This window comes from Terrapene carolina, unplaced genomic scaffold (assembly GCF_002925995.2).
Source record: "Terrapene carolina triunguis isolate 2854851 unplaced genomic scaffold, T_m_triunguis-2.0 Scaffold51, whole genome shotgun sequence".
Classification (NCBI taxonomy): Eukaryota; Metazoa; Chordata; order Testudines; family Emydidae; genus Terrapene; species Terrapene triunguis.
This window is the reverse complement of record NW_020664402.1, coordinates 2,486,815-2,506,855: the sequence shown is the minus strand read 5'-3', so window position 1 is coordinate 2,506,855 and position 20,041 is coordinate 2,486,815. Positions and strand designations below refer to the sequence as shown.

Sequence of the window (20,041 nt, the reverse complement as noted above, 5' to 3'; positions counted from 1 at the left end):
TGGAAAGGGGCGAAATGAGGGGAGAGACAGAAAAACAATTTTGTTGTAAATAAAATATACAAATGTTCACGAAAAAAAATTCAATGTGAAAAAATTGTTCCTTTTAAAAACATGGAATGAAAGTTACTATTTTTTTATTTTTAGTTTGAAGTTTTTGCCAATTTTTCTCCCCCATTTTTTCACCACCTCTACTTTTGCTAATAAAGAAACTGAACAAGCAACTGTTTTTTATAAAATGTAAGTCATATACTGTGTTGTCTTTAACCTAGTGCAAATTTCCAATGATGTTCTTTACACAGCTCTCAGAACACTGTAAAGAAAACCGCAAAGACCTGGGGTGAAATCCTGTGGAATGAACTCCCCCAGGAACTAAAGACCACTGCAAACCTCACCACCTTCCTCTCGAAGCATTTCCAATTTCCAATGCACCTTGATGCATTTCTTTTACTTCCTTTCTCTAGCATGAATACAGAGCAATGTGTAAATTTAAAAGTCCTACCAAAGCAAGAAATTCGACTGCACATGCTTCTCCCCCTGGGAACAGTATGTGACAGATGTCAGTCATGTTGCTTAATGCACTACTGGAAGGTGCTCAGACACTAGGATGATCATTGTGGCAGAAGAACATGAGAACGGCCATACTGAGTCGAGACCAACGGCCCAGTATCCTGTCTCTGACAGTGGCCAGTACCAGATGCTTCTGAGGAAGTGAACAGAACAGGGCAATTTTGAATGACCCATCCCCTGTCATCCAGTTCCAGCTTCCGGCACTTTGAGATTTAGGGACACCTGGAGCATGGGTTGTGTCCCTAACCATGTTGGCTAGCCATTGATGGACCTATTCGCCACTAATGGACCTATTTGCCATTAACTTATTTAATTCTTTTTTTTTAATTTAGTTATATTTTTAACCTTTACAACCTCCCATAGCAACAAGTTCCACAGGTTGACTGTGAAGTGTGTGAAGAAATATTTCCTTTTGTTTGTTTTAAAACTGCTGCCTATTAATTTTATTGGGTGACCCATAGTTCTTGTGGTATGGGAAGGGGGTAAATAACACTTCTCTATTCACTGTCTCTACACCAGTCATGATTTTATAGACTTCTATCATATCCCTCCTTAGTCACCTCTTTTCTAAATATCTATATAGACTAAAATACAGAATCCTGACCGCATTAAGTCAATGGCAAAATTCCTATTGACTTCCAAAGGGACCATGAATGAAATCCTGGCTCTGCCCCGAAGAGCTCAGTCTAATTTCTAATGGAACACATTGAATGAGAGTCACTAAAAACATGGGGTGAAGTAGCACATGTCTTATCAAAATAATAACATGTAGTTCCCAGTTACAGTGCATGCAAACATCTTGCTGCTCACTCAACAACTGGCTATAGGCCAACATAGAGCAAAATTCTGCCCAGCACAGAGTTTAAAACAACCTCTCCCTCTACGTGCATGGAACTGCCATTGATGCCACAGGCAATTCTGCAGAGAACAGAATATCAGAGCTGGGACTCCCGCCATATAGCTCAACGTGCAGAATTCTGCCTCAAGAGCAAAGTCTGAAAGCAAGGCTCAAGCTGTTCAGTTCTTTGAGCAGAGCAGACAGGAAATGAAGTCAGTCATAATAAAGATGATGATTTGGGAAAGCCATGTCAGCCGTCACTGTACAAATATGTAATAGAGACAGTATGGGGATTGACAAGCCCTTTAAATGTACAGTATATGGCACCAATGCTTGCTCCTGCTTACTGGATCTGGACCATTCCCAACCACATACTTCCCCCACATCCAATCCCAGGAGGAACAGAAAATAACCCATTCTCACCTCTAAGCAATTCTGGATCAACATAGCCAAGTACATCAGCTACACCCAGCTCCTGACGGGAACAGGTCCCCCCGTGAATCCGTAGCCAGGCAGGCTCTGCCAGCGCAGTGCACAGGGCTGTGATAGACAGGGCGCCGGGCAGCGCAGAAGCCAGGCTCCTCTCTGGCTGCTTTGGCAGGGCACCTCCACTCTGGCCTCTCCGCCTGCGCCCTCCAGGCAACCCAGAGCCACCTGGGGTGTACATGCCAGAATCCTCTCCCTGCGATGGATCCAGTACCGAGGGGCACAAACTAGCTCAGTGCAACCTGCCGTGGACCGTGCTGCTCTAGGTCCCAAGCAGGGCGCAAATGCCAACCAGGACAACCCCTATGCGTGTCACACGGAGGACAAGCTTGGTGAGGAAATCCCAGCACCCAAGAGGGATGCCAGAGGGGCACAGCACCCCAGGCCCCCTCTAGGCACTTAGGAAGAAGGGAACACGGCAAGCACCCTCTGGAAGCAGAGTGGGCACCCAGGGGCCCAAGTGAGTACCTGGTGGGTGCTGCAGGTGGGGGAAGCTCTCAGCAGCTGGCAGGCTCCCTATTGGGGGGAGGAGAGGAGCAGCAGGATCTAAGCTGGCCCCCGGGAGTCCCTGTTGGGCGGGGGGTGCAGCGGGGTCCGAGCTGGGCAGGGGGGGAGGGGGGCGGCGGGGGCGGGGGGGGGGGGGGCCCTGTGCGGAGGGGGAAGAGCCCCCAGGGGTCGGTCTCGCCTCCCCCTCAAGTCAAGGAAGCCCAGGCCCGGGAGGGTCTCTCGTCACAGTTCCCACTGCGGTCCGCACTTCCGGAGTCCCTCGAGTAGCGACCGGCCCCTGGACCCGAGAGGAAGAAACCGAGCCCGAGTCGCTGCCGCCGCCGAACGCCCTTCCGCTTCCGCCTCCCCGGCCGGCAGCGCCGTACGTCACACGCCGTAGGACGTCACGCGCCCGCGAGGCACCCTGGGAGTGGAGTGTGCGGGGCCTATTGGCCGGGAGGCTCCCGTAGGGCAGCGCCGCGCGCCGCAGGCGGGTTCGCTCGAGCTGGGGCGCGGGCGGCCGCTGGGGAGTCCCTGTGCAGAGGGGGAGGGGCGTGGGTGTGGCGCGGGGGGGGGTCTGGGGTGAGGTGGGGCTGGGTGCGGAGCGGGGGCTGCCGGGGGTTCCTGTGCAGAGGGGGAGGGGCGTCGGTGCGGGGGGGCCCGGGGTGAGGTGGGGCTGGGTGTGGAGCGGGGAGCCTAGCGGGGTGAGTGCTGCCCGCTGGGCGCTCCGGGCTAACCTCTGCTCCACCCCACAGGGAGGCTGTTCCAGACCCGCCCTCGGGATGAAGGACTCGCTGTCGCTGCTCGCCAGGATCCCAGCCCACCCTGACTCTCGCTGCTGGTTCCTGGCCTGGGACCCCTCTGGGACCCTGTTGGCCTCCTGCGGGGGAGACCGCAGCATCCGCATCTGGGGCAAGGAGGGTAGGGAGCCGCTGCCAAGTCGGGCCTGCGCTGTCAGCTGGTGGGTGGGGACCCGGCTCTGTCCCAGGAAGGTGAAATCCCAGCTGCTCCTGGAGTCTCCTGGGTCCAGGGAGCCCATGGGCTGCTGCGTCACGTAGTGCCTTGGCCATAGGCAAAGCTATTTGGGAGCGGGGCTGAGAAGGGAGCTCTGGCTGCCAAGCCCCCCGCTCTTCGCTCATCTCTCTCTTGTCCTCTGCTCTAGGGGATGGCTGGGTGTGCAAGTCGGTGTTGGGCGAGGGGCACCAGAGGACCATCCGGAAGGTAGCCTGGTCCCCGTGTGGGAGCTACCTGGCTTCAGCCAGCTTTGATGCCACCACCTGTATTTGGAAGAAGAGCCAGGATGAGTTTGAGGTACGGCTGTCTCCACAGGGCTGAGTGTAGAGGATGCTTGTGGAGCCAGTGCTGGTGTCAGGTGCTGATTTGAGTGCCCTCCAAAGTATCAACGGAGCTCAGAGAGCAGGAGAACACACATTCTCCCCCCGCACACCCTGCTACTGTGCCCCCTGCAGATGCAGTGGGTGGCCCCAGATTGCTGTCTGTCTGCATCTTAGTGATCGTCCATCAGTGAGATGTCAGTTAGAGCTGAGCACAATATTTATTCACTGACAATTTAGTGTCACTTGACCCAAAATGATTCGTGAATTTGACACAAATTCACCAAATAGTTCCATCCCCAAAACTTTCTGAGATGTAGGCGCCATTCACCAAACTGGAGGAGGTGCTGCATCCCTTGTAAGCTTTAGGCAATGGCTAGGGCCCTCCCCTCCAATTCCACCATTGCAGGGGTGGTCTCCCCTAGATTCAATTCCCCCCTCTGTTTGGTGTGAGTGCCCTAGTCACTGGGCTGTGGATCTCTCGCTGTCTCACCTGTTAAAGTTCTTCCGTTGTGGATAACTAGTCATTGGAGCAGGGTGGGTATCCTGCCACCCAGGTGGGTACCCTGACCACCAGGGTCTTTCTCACTGGCCCAGTGACTGAGTATTTTGTACAAAGTGGTACAGAACCACTAACAACCATACACACACCCCAGCCCACTTTGTAGATCTTCATTTCTTTTGCGGGGCTGTTGAGGAATGATGAGAAATACATTAAAGATTGGGAAATGCTTTGACCAGTACTGATATATAATGCTGTTCAAGAGCTAGGTGGTGGTATGTGAAAAAGTGCTGCAAATCAAAACAGTTTGTTTTGGGTTGAACAAAATGTTTAAACAGTTTCTGGTCACTTTTTCAATTCGCTGGAATCTTGCAAAATTTTCAGATTTAGTTTGGCCCAAACCATTCTCTTCCCCCCCCCCCCCCCCCATTTGTTAGAACTGCAGCAAACTGAAAAATCAGTTATTTGTCCAGCTCTAGCATCAAGCCCCTTTCCTAGGCAGGGTGCTGTCTGAAATACAGTACTCTGGATTGTCCTCAGGGTGTCCGGCTCAGGATGCGGGCTCTGGGGTGGGGCTTTGGATGAGGGTTTGGGGGTGCAGGAGGGTGCTCTGGGCTGGGACGAAGGGGTTCGGAGGGCGGGAGGGGGATCAGGGCTGGGGAAGGGGGTTAGGGCGCGGAAGGGGGTCAGGGGTGCAGGCTCCGGGCGGTGCTTACCTCAAGCAGCTCCCAGTAGCAGCGGCATGTCCCCCCTCCGTCTCCTACTCAGGCGCTGCCCCTGCAGCCCCCTTGGCTGCTCCTACGTGTAGGAGCCAGAGGGGGGACATGCCGCTGCTTTTGGGAGCTGAGCGGGGCAAGCCCCCGACCCCACTGCCCGGCGAGAGCTCGAGGGCCGGATGCGGCACCCGGGCTGTAGTTTACCCACCCCTGTCCTAACCTCTCGTAATAACTGGCTAAGCCGTGAACCCCTTCCAAAATGCATGAGTATTAACTATTCTAATGCTGGATAATCTTGTTCTTCATATAAATGTCCAGTCTCTCGTAGAACTAAGCAATGCTCATGCCCTCAGTGGTATCCCATAGCAGGGAGTTCCATGGGCTAATCACTGCTTGTGTGAAACAACTTCTCCTTCAATCACTTTTGAACTTGTCCTCTTTCAGTTTCATTGAGTGTCCCTTGTTCTTGTGATCAAGAGCCTGCAAGGGGATCTCTAGGGCGTGGCTTGAAATGGGAACATATATTCATAAAGACGCAGAATTTCCAATTTAGTGCTAGATTCCCCACTCTCGGCGGATGGCTGGCCCAGTACCTCTGGGGGCAGTTTCCCTACAAGACATGGAGTTACAGTCGGGTGCATATGGGATGAGTGCAATGGGGTTACAGCACGGGGGATGTGGCCTGGCATGTGGAGCTGCGTTGAGTGTTCCCATAGAGCCTGTTTGAATTCTTGGCTGCAGGTCTTCCTGGGAGGAAGGTTTCTCTCTGTCCCCAGCTGCCGGGGCTCTGAATCGCTTATGGTGGGTTGTCTGAGCCCTCCTTGTTCTGCTTTCAGCGAGTCACTGTCTCTTCTCCTGCTCCCTCTGGGCTTCCCTGGACCAATGGGGACACTGGGAGCATATGGCAGAGCTAGGCTCCTCCCTCCCTGGGGCTGGCTTAAGCACAAGCTCCTTCTCTCCCTCTGACAGTGTGTGACCACCCTGGAGGGACATGAAAACGAGGTGAAGTCCGTATCCTGGGCCCCATCCGGCAGCCTCCTGGCCACCTGCAGCCGAGACAAGAGCGTCTGGGTCTGGGAAGGTGAGAGACAGGTCTGAGGGGTGGGGGGACCAGGAACACCATGGGCGATATGTGGGGAACCAGGTTTGACGGTTCTCAGGACTGAGAGTCACCTTGTTACACCGTATCTCCGGCTTGCCCATGGTGCCTGGATGTTAGCTCCTGGACACCGCCAGCCTTTCAGCCGCTCTCTCTCCTCTGGGCTAGGCTAACAATCTGTCTTGCAGGTTAACAAGAGGTGCACCCCAGTCTCCAAGTCCCTTTGAAGTATTCCTCTGATATCCAGCTCCGACACTGGCACTTACAGAAATCCTGTAACTTCTGCCCCCAAAGGAGCAGGTTACCCCAGTTTGACCTTAAATCACCACTCCTGTACAACACATAGCCCTTATGAACACTTCTAATAAAACAAAAGAAGGTTTATGTAAGAGTAAAGATTCCACCAGACACAAAGCCGAGTGGTAGAAACAAATGGTTACAATGAAACCAAAATTATAAACCACGCACTAGGGCCTACAATTATTAACAGTTCCCTTTCCTAGCTAATAAGGGAGGTTGTGTCCCCCATCCCCCCCGAAAAGTTCAGTCTCTGGCAGAGCTGGCTGCTTCTCAGGAGCCAGGATCCACATGTTCATGACAACACCCGTGCTCTTCAAGATGAGTGTCTTTCCTACTGAATCAGTCTTTGGTCTCTGTTCACAGCTGGGGTGCTGTCTGTTACAAGGTTTTCTTTTTCCCTTCACGTGGTTTTGATTGCAGTTGACTTTGATGCTTTTCCCTTGACTGATCTGGGAGGGGGTAAGGGTAGACAATTGACTCTTGCATTACATCACCAGCCAACCAGGCAGGGGTGACAGCGTCCTGCTGCTGGAATAGGCTGTCACCGAGATGCATGGTTCCCTGGTGGCTGACTTTTACTCCAAGATCATAAGTCACAATTTTCAATATAGTTATATTATTCCTTAACTATTGCCCGTATGTACATCGTGCAATGAGTATCGATAAGTTACAAGCTTTCAGTAGAGACCTCACGTGCTACCATGATATACCGTGGACCTGAGTTTGTCAGGTCTGAGACACGAGTTACTTGTCAAGAACAGTGAACCGTTGGCACCGATGAGCCTGTGTCACACCAGGCTTGTCAAGAAACATGAGGCGGGACCATGGGTGGGAGGCTGGGACCTGAGACCTGGAGGATCATGGGAGAGATGTGGGCAGACCAGCTGGGTCTGGGAAGGGGCGGCTGAAGGACTAAGGAGCAGCCCTGTTATCTGTGCTGACCTATTCAGGTTGGGTGCTGCAGAGCCAGGGCTTCCCCTTTGCCCCTCCGTTGGGCAGTCACAGGGATGCAGAAGGGTACTGGGCAGAGTCCCTGGCTGCATTCACCCACAACCCCTTCTCTCTCACAGTGGACGAAGAGGACGAATACGAGTGTGTGAGTGTCCTGAACGCCCACACGCAGGATGTCAAGCACGTGGTCTGGCATCCCAACCAGGAGGTGAGGGCTCTCCCCAATGGCCTCCCTAGCCCCCCATGCGCTCCCACCCAGGTCTTCAGTCGCTCCAAACATCTGCTGTCCTGGTGCAGTGCCTGTCGTTGCTGTGATCCTAGGCAGGTGCCAAAGGTGGTGGGAGTTGGTGATGCAGCTAGAGCTGGGAGAGGCATCCACTGGGTCTGATTCTGGGCAGAGCCCAGAGGCACAAAGGTGATCAGCTGACTGGCTCCCTTTTACCTAGCTCCCTGAGCAAGAGGCATACAGATTCCCCCCAACCCTGCCAGTGGAGGGCAACCCTGCCCTAGAGGGAGCTCTGCTGTTCTGGGAAAAAGGGGGGCTTCAGGCTTGGCTCCCCAAGGCCATGTTCCCCTTAGCCTGTCTCTCTCCTTCCAGCCTGGGGGGAATCTAAAGGCCACGTTTTCGGTGGGTGTGCAAGGTCCCGTGTGCTGGCCCCCATCCTGGCTCTCCTGATCCTGAGCTCATTTGTGTTCCGCCTTTCCCCCATCAGCTGCTGGCATCAGCCAGCTATGACGACACGGTGAAGCTGTACCGTGAAGAGGAGGATGACTGGGTGTGCTGTGCCACGCTGGAGGGACATGAGTCCACGGTGTGGAGCCTTGCCTTCGACCAGAGTGGGGAGCGCCTGGCCTCCTGCAGCGACGACAAGACCGTGCGCATCTGGCACCAGTACAAACCAGGCAATGAGCAAGGTGAGTAGGGCAAGCTGGGGGCAGAGTCTCCTATCCCAGGAGCCACTCCTACCCCACTGCCATCCCGGGAGACTGGAGCACTAGAGAGAGAGCGGTGCGTTGGTACCGTCCCTAGTATATACAGCTGCGGAAATGGGAGAAGATTTGCCCAAGGTCACACAAGGAGTTGGTGGCAGAGCTAAGAATGGAAAGCAGGACTCTGGACTCCTTGTCCCCTGCTCTAACCATTAGACTCACTCCCCTTTATATGTAGCATTGGTCTGGGTGAAGCTGGTTGAGAGTGAGGGACAAATAGCCCTGGCTAGTCAGACAAATGACTCAGGAAAGTGCTGTGCCAGCTTCCCCTGAAACCTCTGCCAGTGCACATATACCCTGGCAAAGGTAACCCAAACCCTCTGCATCTCTGAGTCAGGCCCAACTGGCACCTGTGCCTATAGGGGTAGCAGACCAGCCTCCAAGGAAACCTACCTGTGCTTTGCTCATCTCACCCCTCATTCTGGAGCAGCCGAATCTGTGACTGTCACGGAGTCACCGGGCCAATGCTCTGGAACGACTCCCTACGAAGACAGTCAGGAATCTGGGGGAGCCTCCTCTCTCTGAGCAGACTGTCGCCAGGGCAAGAAGCTTCCACAGCTTTGATCTTCCTGGGTCTGACCCCGGAGCATTCAGCTTCCCCTGCCCCTCCGTGTGCTTCCCACAGCGAGTCCGCCTGTGTGGGGCTCCTGGGAAAGCCAGAGGGCCCTGCAGCCCAACTCCACAGTCAGCAGAGACTCGTCTCAACCAGTGTAAAACGGAAGGTTTATTAGTTGAGAGGAACACAGCGTAGAACAGAACTTGTTAGCACAGAAATCAGTGACTTTCAGCCCTGTCCATCTTGGGGGAATCCCGGGCCAGACGCCCTGGACTCCCCCTCCAGTTCCCCCAAGCAGACTGCCCAGCTTCCAGTGACCTGTCCTCAGGCACCCCCCTTTGCTCCTCCTTCTGGTCTTGTCTTGCTTCCCAGGCAAAGTGTCACCTGGTTGTCATCTAGTGGCATCCTCACCTGCCCCCGAGGGTCTAGCAAAAGTCACACACCCTTATTCCCACCACCTAGGCATTGGTGGAGCACACTGGGAAACTGAGGCACATGCAAAACAGTAAAACTCACATAGGCTCAACAGTAAGACTCACAGGCTCACATACAAGATAAGAAGGGAAAATCCCCACTTCGTCACAGTGACACCTACTGATTTACGTTCACTTAGTGCCACTGGGATGCTTGGTCCAGAGCTACAGACCTCCCCTAGAGCCGGGTGCCCTGATGGTCCCGTGTTCATTGCCCTAGAGTCCAGGCAGACTTTCCCCATGTGCTGGAACAAAGACTGCACTGCCCCTACCCATCAGGCCCTGGGGCAGTGCTAGCGTGACCGAATGTCTTCCCTTCCTGGTCCAGAACTGGAACCCGGGAGCAAGTGCTTCTCATGCCTCTGGGACTCTGCTGCACGCTCTGCAGGCAGAACTGCTCTGATTGTTGTCTGGTGTATTGCAGGGGTGGTCTGCAGCGGCGCTGACCCCAGCTGGAAATGCATCTGCACCCTGTCTGGCTTCCACACCAGGACCATTTACGATGTGGCATGGTGAGCCTGGGCCTTGGAATGCTCAGTCCAATCCACGCTCTGTGGTGGGAGGGGTTTGTCTTGCAGGCCCCTCCATCCACAGAGTATTCAGGCCCTACAGCCCCCTCCCAGTACACACACATCCCTCCACCTCCCCCTCAACCTGGTAGTGTCCTCTATGGGGAACTTGAAATATGGTAACCCTATGGGACCAGGGTGAAAAAACCGAGAATTGACGGAAAGAGCAGAGGGGCAGAGTTTTCCCCCAGGCTGTGCCCAGCTGGCATGTGTGACACACCCAGACTGAGGCACCCAACAAAAACATAACAGAAAACGGGAACTGGTTGTCGTAGGGGTTTCTTTAACTCCCTACTCCTGGGGGAACCTCTTTTGTTGTCTGTATTGTTAGACGTACTTGCTGACAGGTATTTTGAAGTAAATCACCAAAATAACTGAAACTGGCATGATTATGTGCTGTTATTTTGACATAAAATATGCAGAATTTGGAATTATTTGGTGCAGAATCCCCCCAGGAGTACGAGTTATCTGGTCCCCAGTGCAGGCTCCACCTGGCATCAACTACCTTCACCCTTCTCTCCCCCTTTCCGGGGGCCACCGAGGCTCTTCGCTCCAATCGGTCTGTGCTCCTGGGGCTCTCAGAAGGAAACTGCCTCCACTAAGCCTGCCCCGGTTGAGGGTGGTAACCATGTGCAGTGCCTAATGCAGGGCTCATTCCACTGCTTCTCTTCTTCCTCCAGGCCTTCACCGGTTTCCCAGCTCCTTTGCCCCAAGCAGCCTCCTTGTGCTCCCCCTACCCACCTGGATCCCTGTGCCCCTCGGGCTGGTCATGCTTTGTCTGCGCTCCTTGGGGCAGGGACTGGCTTGGCTTCACCATCTCCCCGTCATGCTGCAGCAACGTGCAGCGAGAGAATAATCTCTGCTTACTCACTGCCCTCCGTTTGCTGCAGGTGTCGCCTGACAGGAGCATTGGCTACAGCCTGCGGAGATGATGCTATCCGCATATTTGAGGAAGAGCCGCTGTCAAGTCCCCAGCAGCCCACCTTCGCGCTGACCGCCCACATGCCCAGGGCTCACTCCCAGGACGTGAACTGTGTGGCCTGGAATCCCAAGGAGCCGGGGCTGCTGGCTTCATGCAGCGATGATGGAGAAATGGCGTTTTGGAAGTACCAGCGGCCAGAGGTTTGCTGAGAAACCCAGCAGTGCAGTGACCCCAGCACAGCCACGGGCCCAGGGCTGTTGTGTGCAGCAGCAGCCGTTAAATGTTTTGCTAAGAGAATACCCCTCCCACCAGCAGGACACGTAATGTTCCCTGCAGCCCTAACCTGCAAAGGGGGAAAAGAGCAGCCACTACCCCCCCCTCCCACCCAAGACTTGGATCGCTGGGGTATCAGGGTGAACCCTACCCAAGTTACTGCTAAACTAGTGTCTTAAAGGTAGATGAGGGTTGTTGGATTTTTTTGGGGGGGGGGTGTCTCAAACAGCTTCCCTAGGAAAAGGCTTTGCCTAGGTCTCAGTGGATGGTAAGGGGGCATGAGCAGCTCGCAAAGGGGCCCAGGATCAGTTCCTTCTGGGAGCTGATACAAGGCTGGCAGGATGCTTCAGCGCGTGGCTCTTTGCAATAGTGCAACTCCTTGAAAGGAGCCAGGGTCAGGACCGGTTCTGGAGCTGGTTCCTGTTCTGGCCATTACATGGGAAACTGGCATTTCCTAGCTGAGGGTTTCACTGGCAGGGGCTGTTCTTGACCCAGGGTGGTGTGGAGGGAAGGAGGGGGCTGCCTGCTGCCTTGTCAATCTGTGATTGAAGCGTTCTAATAATCATGTGCTGTCCCCCCAAATCCTGGCTCCGCTTCATTCCCCTGGTGATGTGCTCAGCTGTGGTATCAACTGGGCTTAGAGCCAGACGTCTCCAGCAGGCCCCTGGGCCAAGCAGCGTTCTTGGGGAGTCCGGCTGGAAATGAGGTTGCTGAGGTGGCCTTTGGGAGCCTCCCAGAGCAGCAGTGCTAGGGGAGCAGGGCTGTGGGACGTAGCGCTCTGGTTCGTGATGGGTTGGGTTGGGAGCAGGGGTGGTCTTGGTCCCAACCAGGCACAAGCTGATAAAACCGTTGCTCTCTATTACATTGAGCAGTTCAGTATGGTCCCTGGTTCATTTCCCCTGGCCTGGCCAGGACAACAGTGTCAAGGTGGGACTCAGCCTGAGGGCAGCTAGGATCATCAAACTGCTTCCACTGAGTGACCACAGCCCTGCTAGCGATCTCAGCGGACACTTCCTCCCTGTGGTACCTTTAACACGCTGGCAGAGCTGGTGGCCTGGCTGGCTGGAACAACTCAACTCAGAGTTTCAGGGGCTGGTGCCTGTAAACATGGGAGGGAGACAGAGCCCCCCCCTCCTGTGTGAGGCACAGGCACAGCTGGCTGAAGAGCAAAGCCAGCTGCAGGCCGTGTTAACACCTTCTGCCAGGCCATAGTCTGCTTGGCCACCCTCCCACTAGCATTTCACCCGCTGACCAACCCCCCAGCCAAAGCCAAGTGGCATACGGCAGAGAGGGTGGCCCCTGGGAGCTGGTGGGGATGCAGAGCCCTGGGCTGTGCAATGCACCCAGGCTCAGAAACAACAAAATGTGGATGGGCCCAGTTGTATCATCCTGTGACTACCAGGAGCCCTGAGCACCGGCCTGTGAGCCCAGACAATCCAGCTTAGCCTCATCTGTCTTCACCTTGTGCTGACTTTCAAACAATGTTATGAACAGGCTGAGTTGGACTTGTGTTAGATTGGACAAGTGGGTGCCAGCCTCTGCCAGCACTCCAGCTAGGAGCAGGGCTTGGACACGCTGTCAGCCTTGAGTGCTTGAGGTTCTTGAAGGCAAGATGCTGCTAGTGTCTTAATAGACTCTTAGAGGGGCTAAACTCAGCTCCTAGCAGGGCCAGCACTTCAGGCTGGCTGTGGGATGGCAGCGTTCCTTTGGATTATGGGGCTTTGCAAAGGCAAGTTCTCCCTGTTTTACACGTGGGGCAGAGCAGGGGCACAGCTAGGAATGGAGCCCAGGTGTCTCACTCGAGATACAGCCACCCCATCACGTCTGCCCCCAGCAGCCAGTACTGGCAGGGGAGCTGGGCTGGAGCTGCTGCCATAGGGCTAGGAAACACAGAACAATGAGAGGACAGCTCCGGTCCCCAGCTGGGATACAGGGCCGGAACCACCGAGGGTTCAGGCATGAGCAAGTCCCCCCCAGAGTGTGGTGAGATGGGCCTCTGAGGAAGTGGGAGAGCTCTAGGGCTGGGATGCCGCTCACACCCTCTGTTCGCTAGTCATAATTCCTCCCAACAGCCAGTGCCTGGGCATGGAGGCTCCAGGCAACAGGAACAAACCAGGATGAGACACACACCCCCAGCAAGTTATTCCGCAGGACACCAGGGATTGGAGGTTGTTTCTGAAGAGCTTTATTGAGGCCAAGGTCCTTGACCCTGCCCCCCTCTAAAACCACTGTACAAAGCTTGGCTGCTTAGCCATCGGCATCTGAAACAGGCTCAGCGAGGTGAGAAGTCTCCTGCACACGCCACGGGCTGTCCTCGCTGGTGCTACCGCCCCAGCAGCAGTGAGGAATGGGGCAGCTCAGAGCTGCAGGGGAGGTTATGATTTAAACAGGCCAGGTCGCCCCACACAGCCAGCACAGAAGCAGGCAGTCCCGCAGGCCCCACTACACTGGGGGAAGGGCCCAGTGCTGCCCACACTCTCACGCGGACACATTAAAACAAATGCCAAAGCTGTACCCGCTGTTCCCTTGGAACCACTGGGGATGCCTCAGCTGCGCCCAGGTCTCCGCTACCAGGCAGGGAGGCCCAGGCCAGCTTTGGCTAAGGCCCGGCTCAGTCTGAGTCGCTGTCGCTCTCTGCCTCCTTCACGTCCACACTGAATTTATACTCCTGGTCACAGCCCATGTAGGCGTCGCTCATGAAGTAGAGGGTGTAGTTGTGGGCGCCTGTGGCTGGGGCCACAAAATCCAGTTTCACCTAAACAAACAAAGGCGTTTGTGAGCTGGTAGCTGGGCAAAGGGGCTAGCCCTGGGCAGGGGAGGGGGCTTCCCAGGGGCTCAGATCTTGTGTGTCTAGCGTACGGGGTGACATGCCCTGTCCCTCTGCGTCAGAATCAGCACTCCCTGTGAGCTAGGCATTAGCCCCAGGTGAAATGGGGAAACTGAGGCGGGGGGCTGCGACTTGCCCAAGGTCACACTGAGGTAGTGGCAGAACCAAGACACCCTCATTCTCAGGTCATGCCTCCCCGGCCATGGCTACACTGCTATTGATACGCATGCGAGCCTGCGTGTATGAGTCACAATTCCCAGCCCTCACTCGCAGGGCTGCGTCAGGCGCTAAGCCAGGTGTCCTCCGAGTCACAGGAGGGCTGGCCTGGTGTGCTGTGCGCGCTACAGCTGGGGGCAGGACAGCCCTTCTCAGGGACACTGAAATGACAGTGGAATGTCACAGGTTGGTTTGATCTAGCACCCGCCCACTGCCAGGGACCCTGCTGGCAGGCAGCCCGGAAGTGCCAATGCCCCCGCAGCAGGGCTGCACGAAGTCCCCCTCCCTCCACACCATAGCTCACCTTAGCCTTCTGCTGCAGGGTCAGCCTCTTGATGGAGATGAGGCTGTTGGATTTGGAGTCTCCGATCACCACCCACCAGCCCTCCTCACGTTTCTGCAGAGGAAACAACTAGCGGTTAACAGTCCCTGCCCGCAATGGAGGGAGGAGCTCCCCTAGCTATGTTCCACCCCCCGCCCTGCAGTTACAACCAGGCTGGCCAGCGAGGAGCCCAGAGACAGTCATCCTGCTCAAGGGCCCAGTGCAGCTCCCCCAGCCAGCGAGGGCTTCCCGGCCAGCTCTGTTCCAGGGGGGTCTGTGGGGACCTCGGCTGCCCCAGCCCCATCCTAGCTGTCGGGTGGCTCAGCCAGTCACAGCCACGAAGGCAGCAGTTCCCTCTGCAAACATACCTGGGGGAAGAGGGGAGCAATGACAGGTCCCGTGACCTCCTCCTCTCGCTCCAGCTGCACCAGCACCACCACCGGCCCTCCGCTGCAGACAGAAACAAGAGGTAAGCAAGGTTCCGTTGCCTCCCCAGCGCCTGGATTCGGCACCCAGGGATGCCAATGGCTCTGCCTATCCCTTCCCTGGCACTCGCTGCAGGCAGCTCCCAGCTCACCTGCGGATACTCTCCTTCTCCACCACCTCGTAGGAGAGCTCGATGTTAGGGTATCGGTTGCAGAAACGGGCCACGTCAGCGATCTGGGCGTCAGAGAGCTGCAGCAGGCCATTGCGGTCCTCGTCCTCCATCTCCATGATGTCGAAGACGCTCTCCACCCCCTGCAACGAAGCACACACAGTGCAGGCATTGAGCAAACCCTCGGGGCTTTAGAACATGCCCTGTGCTGTCTGCAGTGCCAGGAACACAGCCTGCGCCAGCTCCCTACACCGGGCAGGGCGCCAGCACCAGGCTTCAACTGCAGCCTTTGGCACCAGCGCCAAGAGCCTGGCGCTCTCCACCCTAAAAGGCCAGGGCTGGAGCAACAGGGGAAGAGGTTACCCACGTACCGACTGAAACGCAGCTGATGCAGCAAAAAACGTTCAACCCATTTCACAAAAACAAGGGCTGACGTCTGCATCTAGCCAGGCTCTGGGCTGCCCCCACCCAGAACTCCCCAGTCCCCCTCCCCTGCTCTCACCTTGTCCGTGCAGCGCTTGATGTGCTCCGAAGTGAAGTGAGGCAGCTGCTTCAGGTATGAGTCCTTCGACCACATGGCCTGGGTAACCATCTGGGCCAGCTCCATGGCCGCCAGGGCTGGGCTGAGCCAGCCATTGCTGGACAGAACATCCACGCAGGCCTGGATCAGGCGAATTGCCTGGACGGGGAGAGAGCCGTCATGCCGGGGAATGGCGAGGAGTGCAGTATAGGGACACAGACATCAGCTAGCTCAGCCCCCGGCCCTTCCGCACATGCCAGCCTCGCCCCCAGGAGAGGAAGCTCCGCCCCTCCCCCCAGGAAGGCAGGTAGTTATGGGCCCAACCACTCCACTCAGTTCTAAGCTCTGAAAGAGCCCCACTGAGCGCCCACCCCACCTCAAGCACTGTGGGCACCGACTCCCCCCACACCTTGCTGAGGATCTCCTCCGTGTCGGACTGCAGCTCAGCGCTCAGCTGCATGCGGGACAGGTGAGCCTGCAGCAGCAGGTTGGTCTTGACGTGGGGGTCGTTGAACTTGGGGTTATTCAGTTTATGAGGGACTTTCTGCGCCAGCTGGGAAGAGAGAGAGAGAGAGAGAGAGAGAAGCCAAGTTGGCTCTTTGGCCATTTGAAGCAGAGAGCCTGGCACGGCCAAGCAGAGCCTATGTCCATCATCCATCCAGTGCTGTAACAACTAGATCCAGCTTCCCCCGGGCTGTATCCTACCGCCGAGCAGGCTACATAACCCACTGCACCTCACCCAGGGGAGCAGATCCCCAGAGACTCTCCTGAATACCCCAGCAACTACTCCAGGAATGATCGAACCTAGGAGCTGACAGCCAAAGCACCACAGCACTGCCAGAGAACGGTGCCCTCGTACAGCAGCTGGGGATGCCTGGCCTTCTGAGACTCCAACTTCAGGGCCACGACAGCTGCCCCTGCACGGTCTGGGACAACCCGTTCGTTCAAGCGTCCGAGTGAGCAGCTAGTCACTGATCTAGCTGAGACCTAGAATCTAGGCCGCTGGGTATGGAGCCCGGCACTCACCTGCCGCAGGAGGTTATCCTCGTGGTGCCTGATGGGGATGTTCTCGTACTCAGCAGCGTTGGAGATGATTTCAATCAGCCCTCGCACCTTGGTCTTGGCATTCAGAGACATGCTGAAGAGCTCTAGGGAAGCCGAGGCAGGGAAAGGGGTCAGGGGGAGCCCGGCAGCGGCAGGAGACCCCAGTGTCTGGGAACAGATCCATCTGCTGCTGGGCTGGCTTAGAGGCACCAAATCAAGTGTCCCAGGAACAGATCTTTCTATGCAGCATCAGCGAGAGCGCGGGCCCCCCCCCCTCCTGTGACCCCCCCCCCCCCCAGGGAGGGGCCCCCTGCGGGGCGGACGGGCCGGCCCCCCCCCCCCCCATACTGGAGGAGGTGAGAGCTCACTGCTCTCCCTTCCAGGCCAGGAGCAGCAATATGTGCTGCCTGGCTGCCCTCCCGGGTGGGTCCCTCACCGATCGTGGTGTAGTTAATGTAGTAATAGGCTGCGATCATGCCCAGGTTGAGGGGTGCCACGTCCATCTCATCCTCGATGCTGATGCACTTGGACTGCTCCAGGTCACTAAGGGTCTGCTCCACCAGCTCGGACAGGTGGTCTGACAGGTGTCTGTGAGATACCCCTGCAAACACAAGAGGCAGATCAGATAAGGCAGCACAGCAGAGGGGCTTTGCAATGCTTGGGGAACTGCCAGGCTGCCCTAAGCCAGCCAGAGAGAACGGGTTAGCGCTAAAAATGCCAGCTGTCCAGAGGCTCCTCCTTCATCTCGCGCGGCTCACCTTGCAGGTTGTAGTAGTTGGGGTTCTGGGTCATCCTGCGGTACAGGAAGGTCCAGGTGAGGTAGTCCACAGCATCCTGCTTGTTCTCGATGGTCTTGGTGACAATCTCAGCATTGAAGTGGTCATGCATGCAGTGATCCAGGTGCGACTCCACTGGGAGGGGTTCGTACAGGAACTTCTTGAAGAAATCCTGCAGCAGGGAGAATGGAACCAGACAAAGCAGGCGTGAAACTCAGGAGAAAGTGACCCCTTCCACTTTGGACAGATTCGCCCCCACCCCACAAGAGCATCCCTCTTCAGTGGCACACCGGAGCAGCACAGCCATCCAGGTCCTGGATAGCTCCGGGAGCTCACGCGTGGAGTCGGAGGAGGGGCTGCAGACCATGCACCAGCCCAGGAAACAAGTCAGAAGGGGTGGAGGTGTTCGGAATGCGGGGGTCAGTGCCCTCTGGGGAATTATTTTCCCTCTCCAGTGGGACTACAGTGCAGACAGTGCACCCGTCCTAAGCCAGGCTGCAGTGCTGTGCACTGTCCCTCGCCCCCAGAAATGACGGCCGAGGTCTGGTTTGTAAAGTGCCAGGGAGCTATAGCAGGGCATGGGGTTTTGCCCACTGCAGCACTTGAGCCAAGTTAGTCTGTTCCCAAGACAGAGGCTTGGGCCAATCTGACCACAGCTGGGATAGGGAATCCGTGCCCTAGCCGGGAGGTACAACACACACACGCCCCTCGCTTCACTCACCTTCTTGGATCCCTGGCACATAATAACGCAGCGCCCCTCATCATCCTGCAGGGGGCGATTGGCATGGCCCACCATCTGCAGCACGTCGTAGATGGGGTAATCCACATACCTGAGACAAAGGAGAGAGTGTCCTGTCTGCAGTACTCCATCGCTGGCAGTGCCTGACACACCCCTGACCGCCAGAGAGGGGCGGAGCACCTCAGGACAATCCCCTCATTCACGAGCCACTCCCTCCTCCACCCACCTACTGTAGGCACAGAGAGGTCTCCTCCCCCATGTGCTCAGGGATACTCACGCATGAATCTTGCCGTTATAGTACTGAGTGTCCATGATGATCACCAGGTGAGCGGCTACGTTCATGCCCCAGCACAGGCTCCGAGAGGCCACCACCACCTGGACAGCGCCTAAGGGCAAGCAAGGAGCAGTCAGCCAGAAAGCTGCAGGATGTTTCACAAGCAAACCCTGGGCAGGGGGAAGCAAGCTGACGCTGTGGCCATGCATGCCAGCAGAACCCACATTTGGGAACGGGGGTGGGGACCTGACATGGGCACTTTGCTCTCAGGCCCAGGGCCAACCTGTGCACTGAGCAGCAGCCCCTCACTGTCCCCTGCAAGTAGCATGAGCCCCACCGTGCCAATGCTGTGTATGGAGCTCCGCCCAAGCCCTCCTGGCCAGCCCCACTTGGTTTGGGGGGTAAAGCCGTCACTGGGCAATGGGTTACAAAGAGGAGGCAGGGGGATCCAGCGAGCTGAGCACAGGGCTGGGAGTCCAGACTCCCAGGGGTCTCTCCATAGCTCTGCCACTGTGGCTTTGGCAGGCCACCACCTCCAGGCCTCCTTTGCCCCACTCCAGGGTGGGGACGACAGCAACGTATGGCGGCTCGCGCCCCCGTTCGCTCCCTTTACCAGAGCCGAACAGCTGCTCCACCACGCGCCGTTCCATGGCTGTCAGCCCCTCGTGCAGGTAGCCAACGCCGTTGAGCAGCGTCTCCTTGAGGGTGCCGTCGCTGAGCTTGTCCAGGTACGGCCCCAAGTCCTTCTCTGTGCAGTGCAGGAACCTGCGGGGAGAAGCCATCAGGGCCCAGCGAAGAGCCCCGCCTGCCCCGAAGCAGCACTCACACGCAGGCACTACGTCTTCACGCCCCGTCAGTGGGATCAACTGGCTAGAGCAGGCAGCAGGGCCATTCCCAGCTCTCGGAGCTGCAGCCTTCAGAACAGGGGACCAAGAGCCCGGACACCTGGGTTCTGGTGCTGGCTCAGCTACTGACTACGGACCCACATTACGTCATTTCACCCCGTGCCTCCATTTCCCTGTCGATACAGGGAGTCTAACGTAACACACCCTTATTCTATAGCGCCCGCCTCACAGGGTCTGTGCCTAGCTCCGTGCCGTCTGGGGGAGTTAGATAAGACACACACAGGTCACTTAACCCAGCCTGAAAGGCAGCCACCTCTGGGATGGAACGCAGTGGCTTTTTAACAGCACACAGGAGTCCAGCACGGAGAGGGAAGGTGGCTGAACATGCAGGTGGAGGCCAGGGAGACAGTAGCTCTAAGAGGAATAGTCGGGCCAGTGGGACTGATTACACACCCCTATAGGGTGGATAACAGCATGTTCAGTGAGCACAAGTGATCAGGACGCGTTCCGCTCGCCCCCATGGGCCTCTCCACTGGGAAGAGTCAGAGAAAAGACGAGGGAGAAAACCCAGAATGCCCGCCCAGTCCTCCCCTCCCGCCCTAGTACCTCTGCCTCTGCACATCGGAGGCACAGGTGGTGAGGATGTCTATGGCCGTGAGGCGCGTCTGCTTGCGTGACGGGACAAAGACAATGACCGGCTTTTTGGGGGAGTGCTTCATGATGGCATGATAGACCGGCTTGGCCATGGACAGCAGGCGGGTCTGCGTGTGGCTGATGTTGAAGCCCTGAGTAGAAGAGAGAAGCCAGCAGTGAATGGTGAA

The 20,041-nt window shown here is 56.6% G+C and overlaps 3 protein-coding genes across 3 annotated transcripts in view; 1 reads left to right on the top strand and 2 right to left on the bottom strand.

Moving 5' to 3' along the window:
• LOC113407657 (transmembrane protein 127) overlaps positions 1–2,393 on the bottom strand; it is a 12,773-nt gene extending 10,380 nt beyond the window's left edge. The window contains exon 1 of the mRNA XM_026656899.2: positions 1,829–2,393. Within this exon, the coding sequence (XP_026512684.1) occupies positions 1,829–2,072 (244 nt within the window). The 5' untranslated portion in view covers positions 2,073–2,393. The remainder of the gene's footprint in view (positions 1–1,828) is intronic.
• Positions 2,394–3,159: 766 nt separating this feature from the next.
• LOC113407675 (probable cytosolic iron-sulfur protein assembly protein CIAO1) lies at positions 3,160–11,083 on the top strand. Its single transcript, XM_026657028.1, has 7 exons — positions 3,160–3,298; positions 3,540–3,688; positions 5,899–6,010; positions 7,399–7,487; positions 7,993–8,194; positions 9,723–9,810; positions 10,758–11,083. Exons 1-7 carry the CDS (start codon positions 3,160–3,162, stop codon positions 10,996–10,998), a joined length of 1,020 nt encoding a protein of 339 aa, XP_026512813.1. The 3' UTR covers positions 10,999–11,083.
• A 2,316-nt stretch (positions 11,084–13,399) lies between these two features.
• LOC113407677 (U5 small nuclear ribonucleoprotein 200 kDa helicase) overlaps positions 13,400–20,041 on the bottom strand; it is a 39,946-nt gene continuing 33,304 nt past the window's right edge. Inside the window, exons 33-45 of the mRNA XM_026657035.1 lie at positions 19,827–20,005; positions 18,989–19,140; positions 18,379–18,487; positions 18,084–18,192; positions 17,345–17,534; positions 17,023–17,187; positions 16,569–16,690; positions 15,952–16,095; positions 15,525–15,701; positions 15,005–15,165; positions 14,796–14,877; positions 14,410–14,502; positions 13,400–13,817 (exon numbers count right to left, since the gene is read on the bottom strand). Coding sequence (XP_026512820.1) covers positions 13,674–13,817; positions 14,410–14,502; positions 14,796–14,877; positions 15,005–15,165; positions 15,525–15,701; positions 15,952–16,095; positions 16,569–16,690; positions 17,023–17,187; positions 17,345–17,534; positions 18,084–18,192; positions 18,379–18,487; positions 18,989–19,140; positions 19,827–20,005 — 1,827 coding nt within the window. The 3' untranslated portion in view covers positions 13,400–13,673. The remainder of the gene's footprint in view (positions 13,818–14,409; positions 14,503–14,795; positions 14,878–15,004; positions 15,166–15,524; positions 15,702–15,951; positions 16,096–16,568; positions 16,691–17,022; positions 17,188–17,344; positions 17,535–18,083; positions 18,193–18,378; positions 18,488–18,988; positions 19,141–19,826; positions 20,006–20,041) is intronic.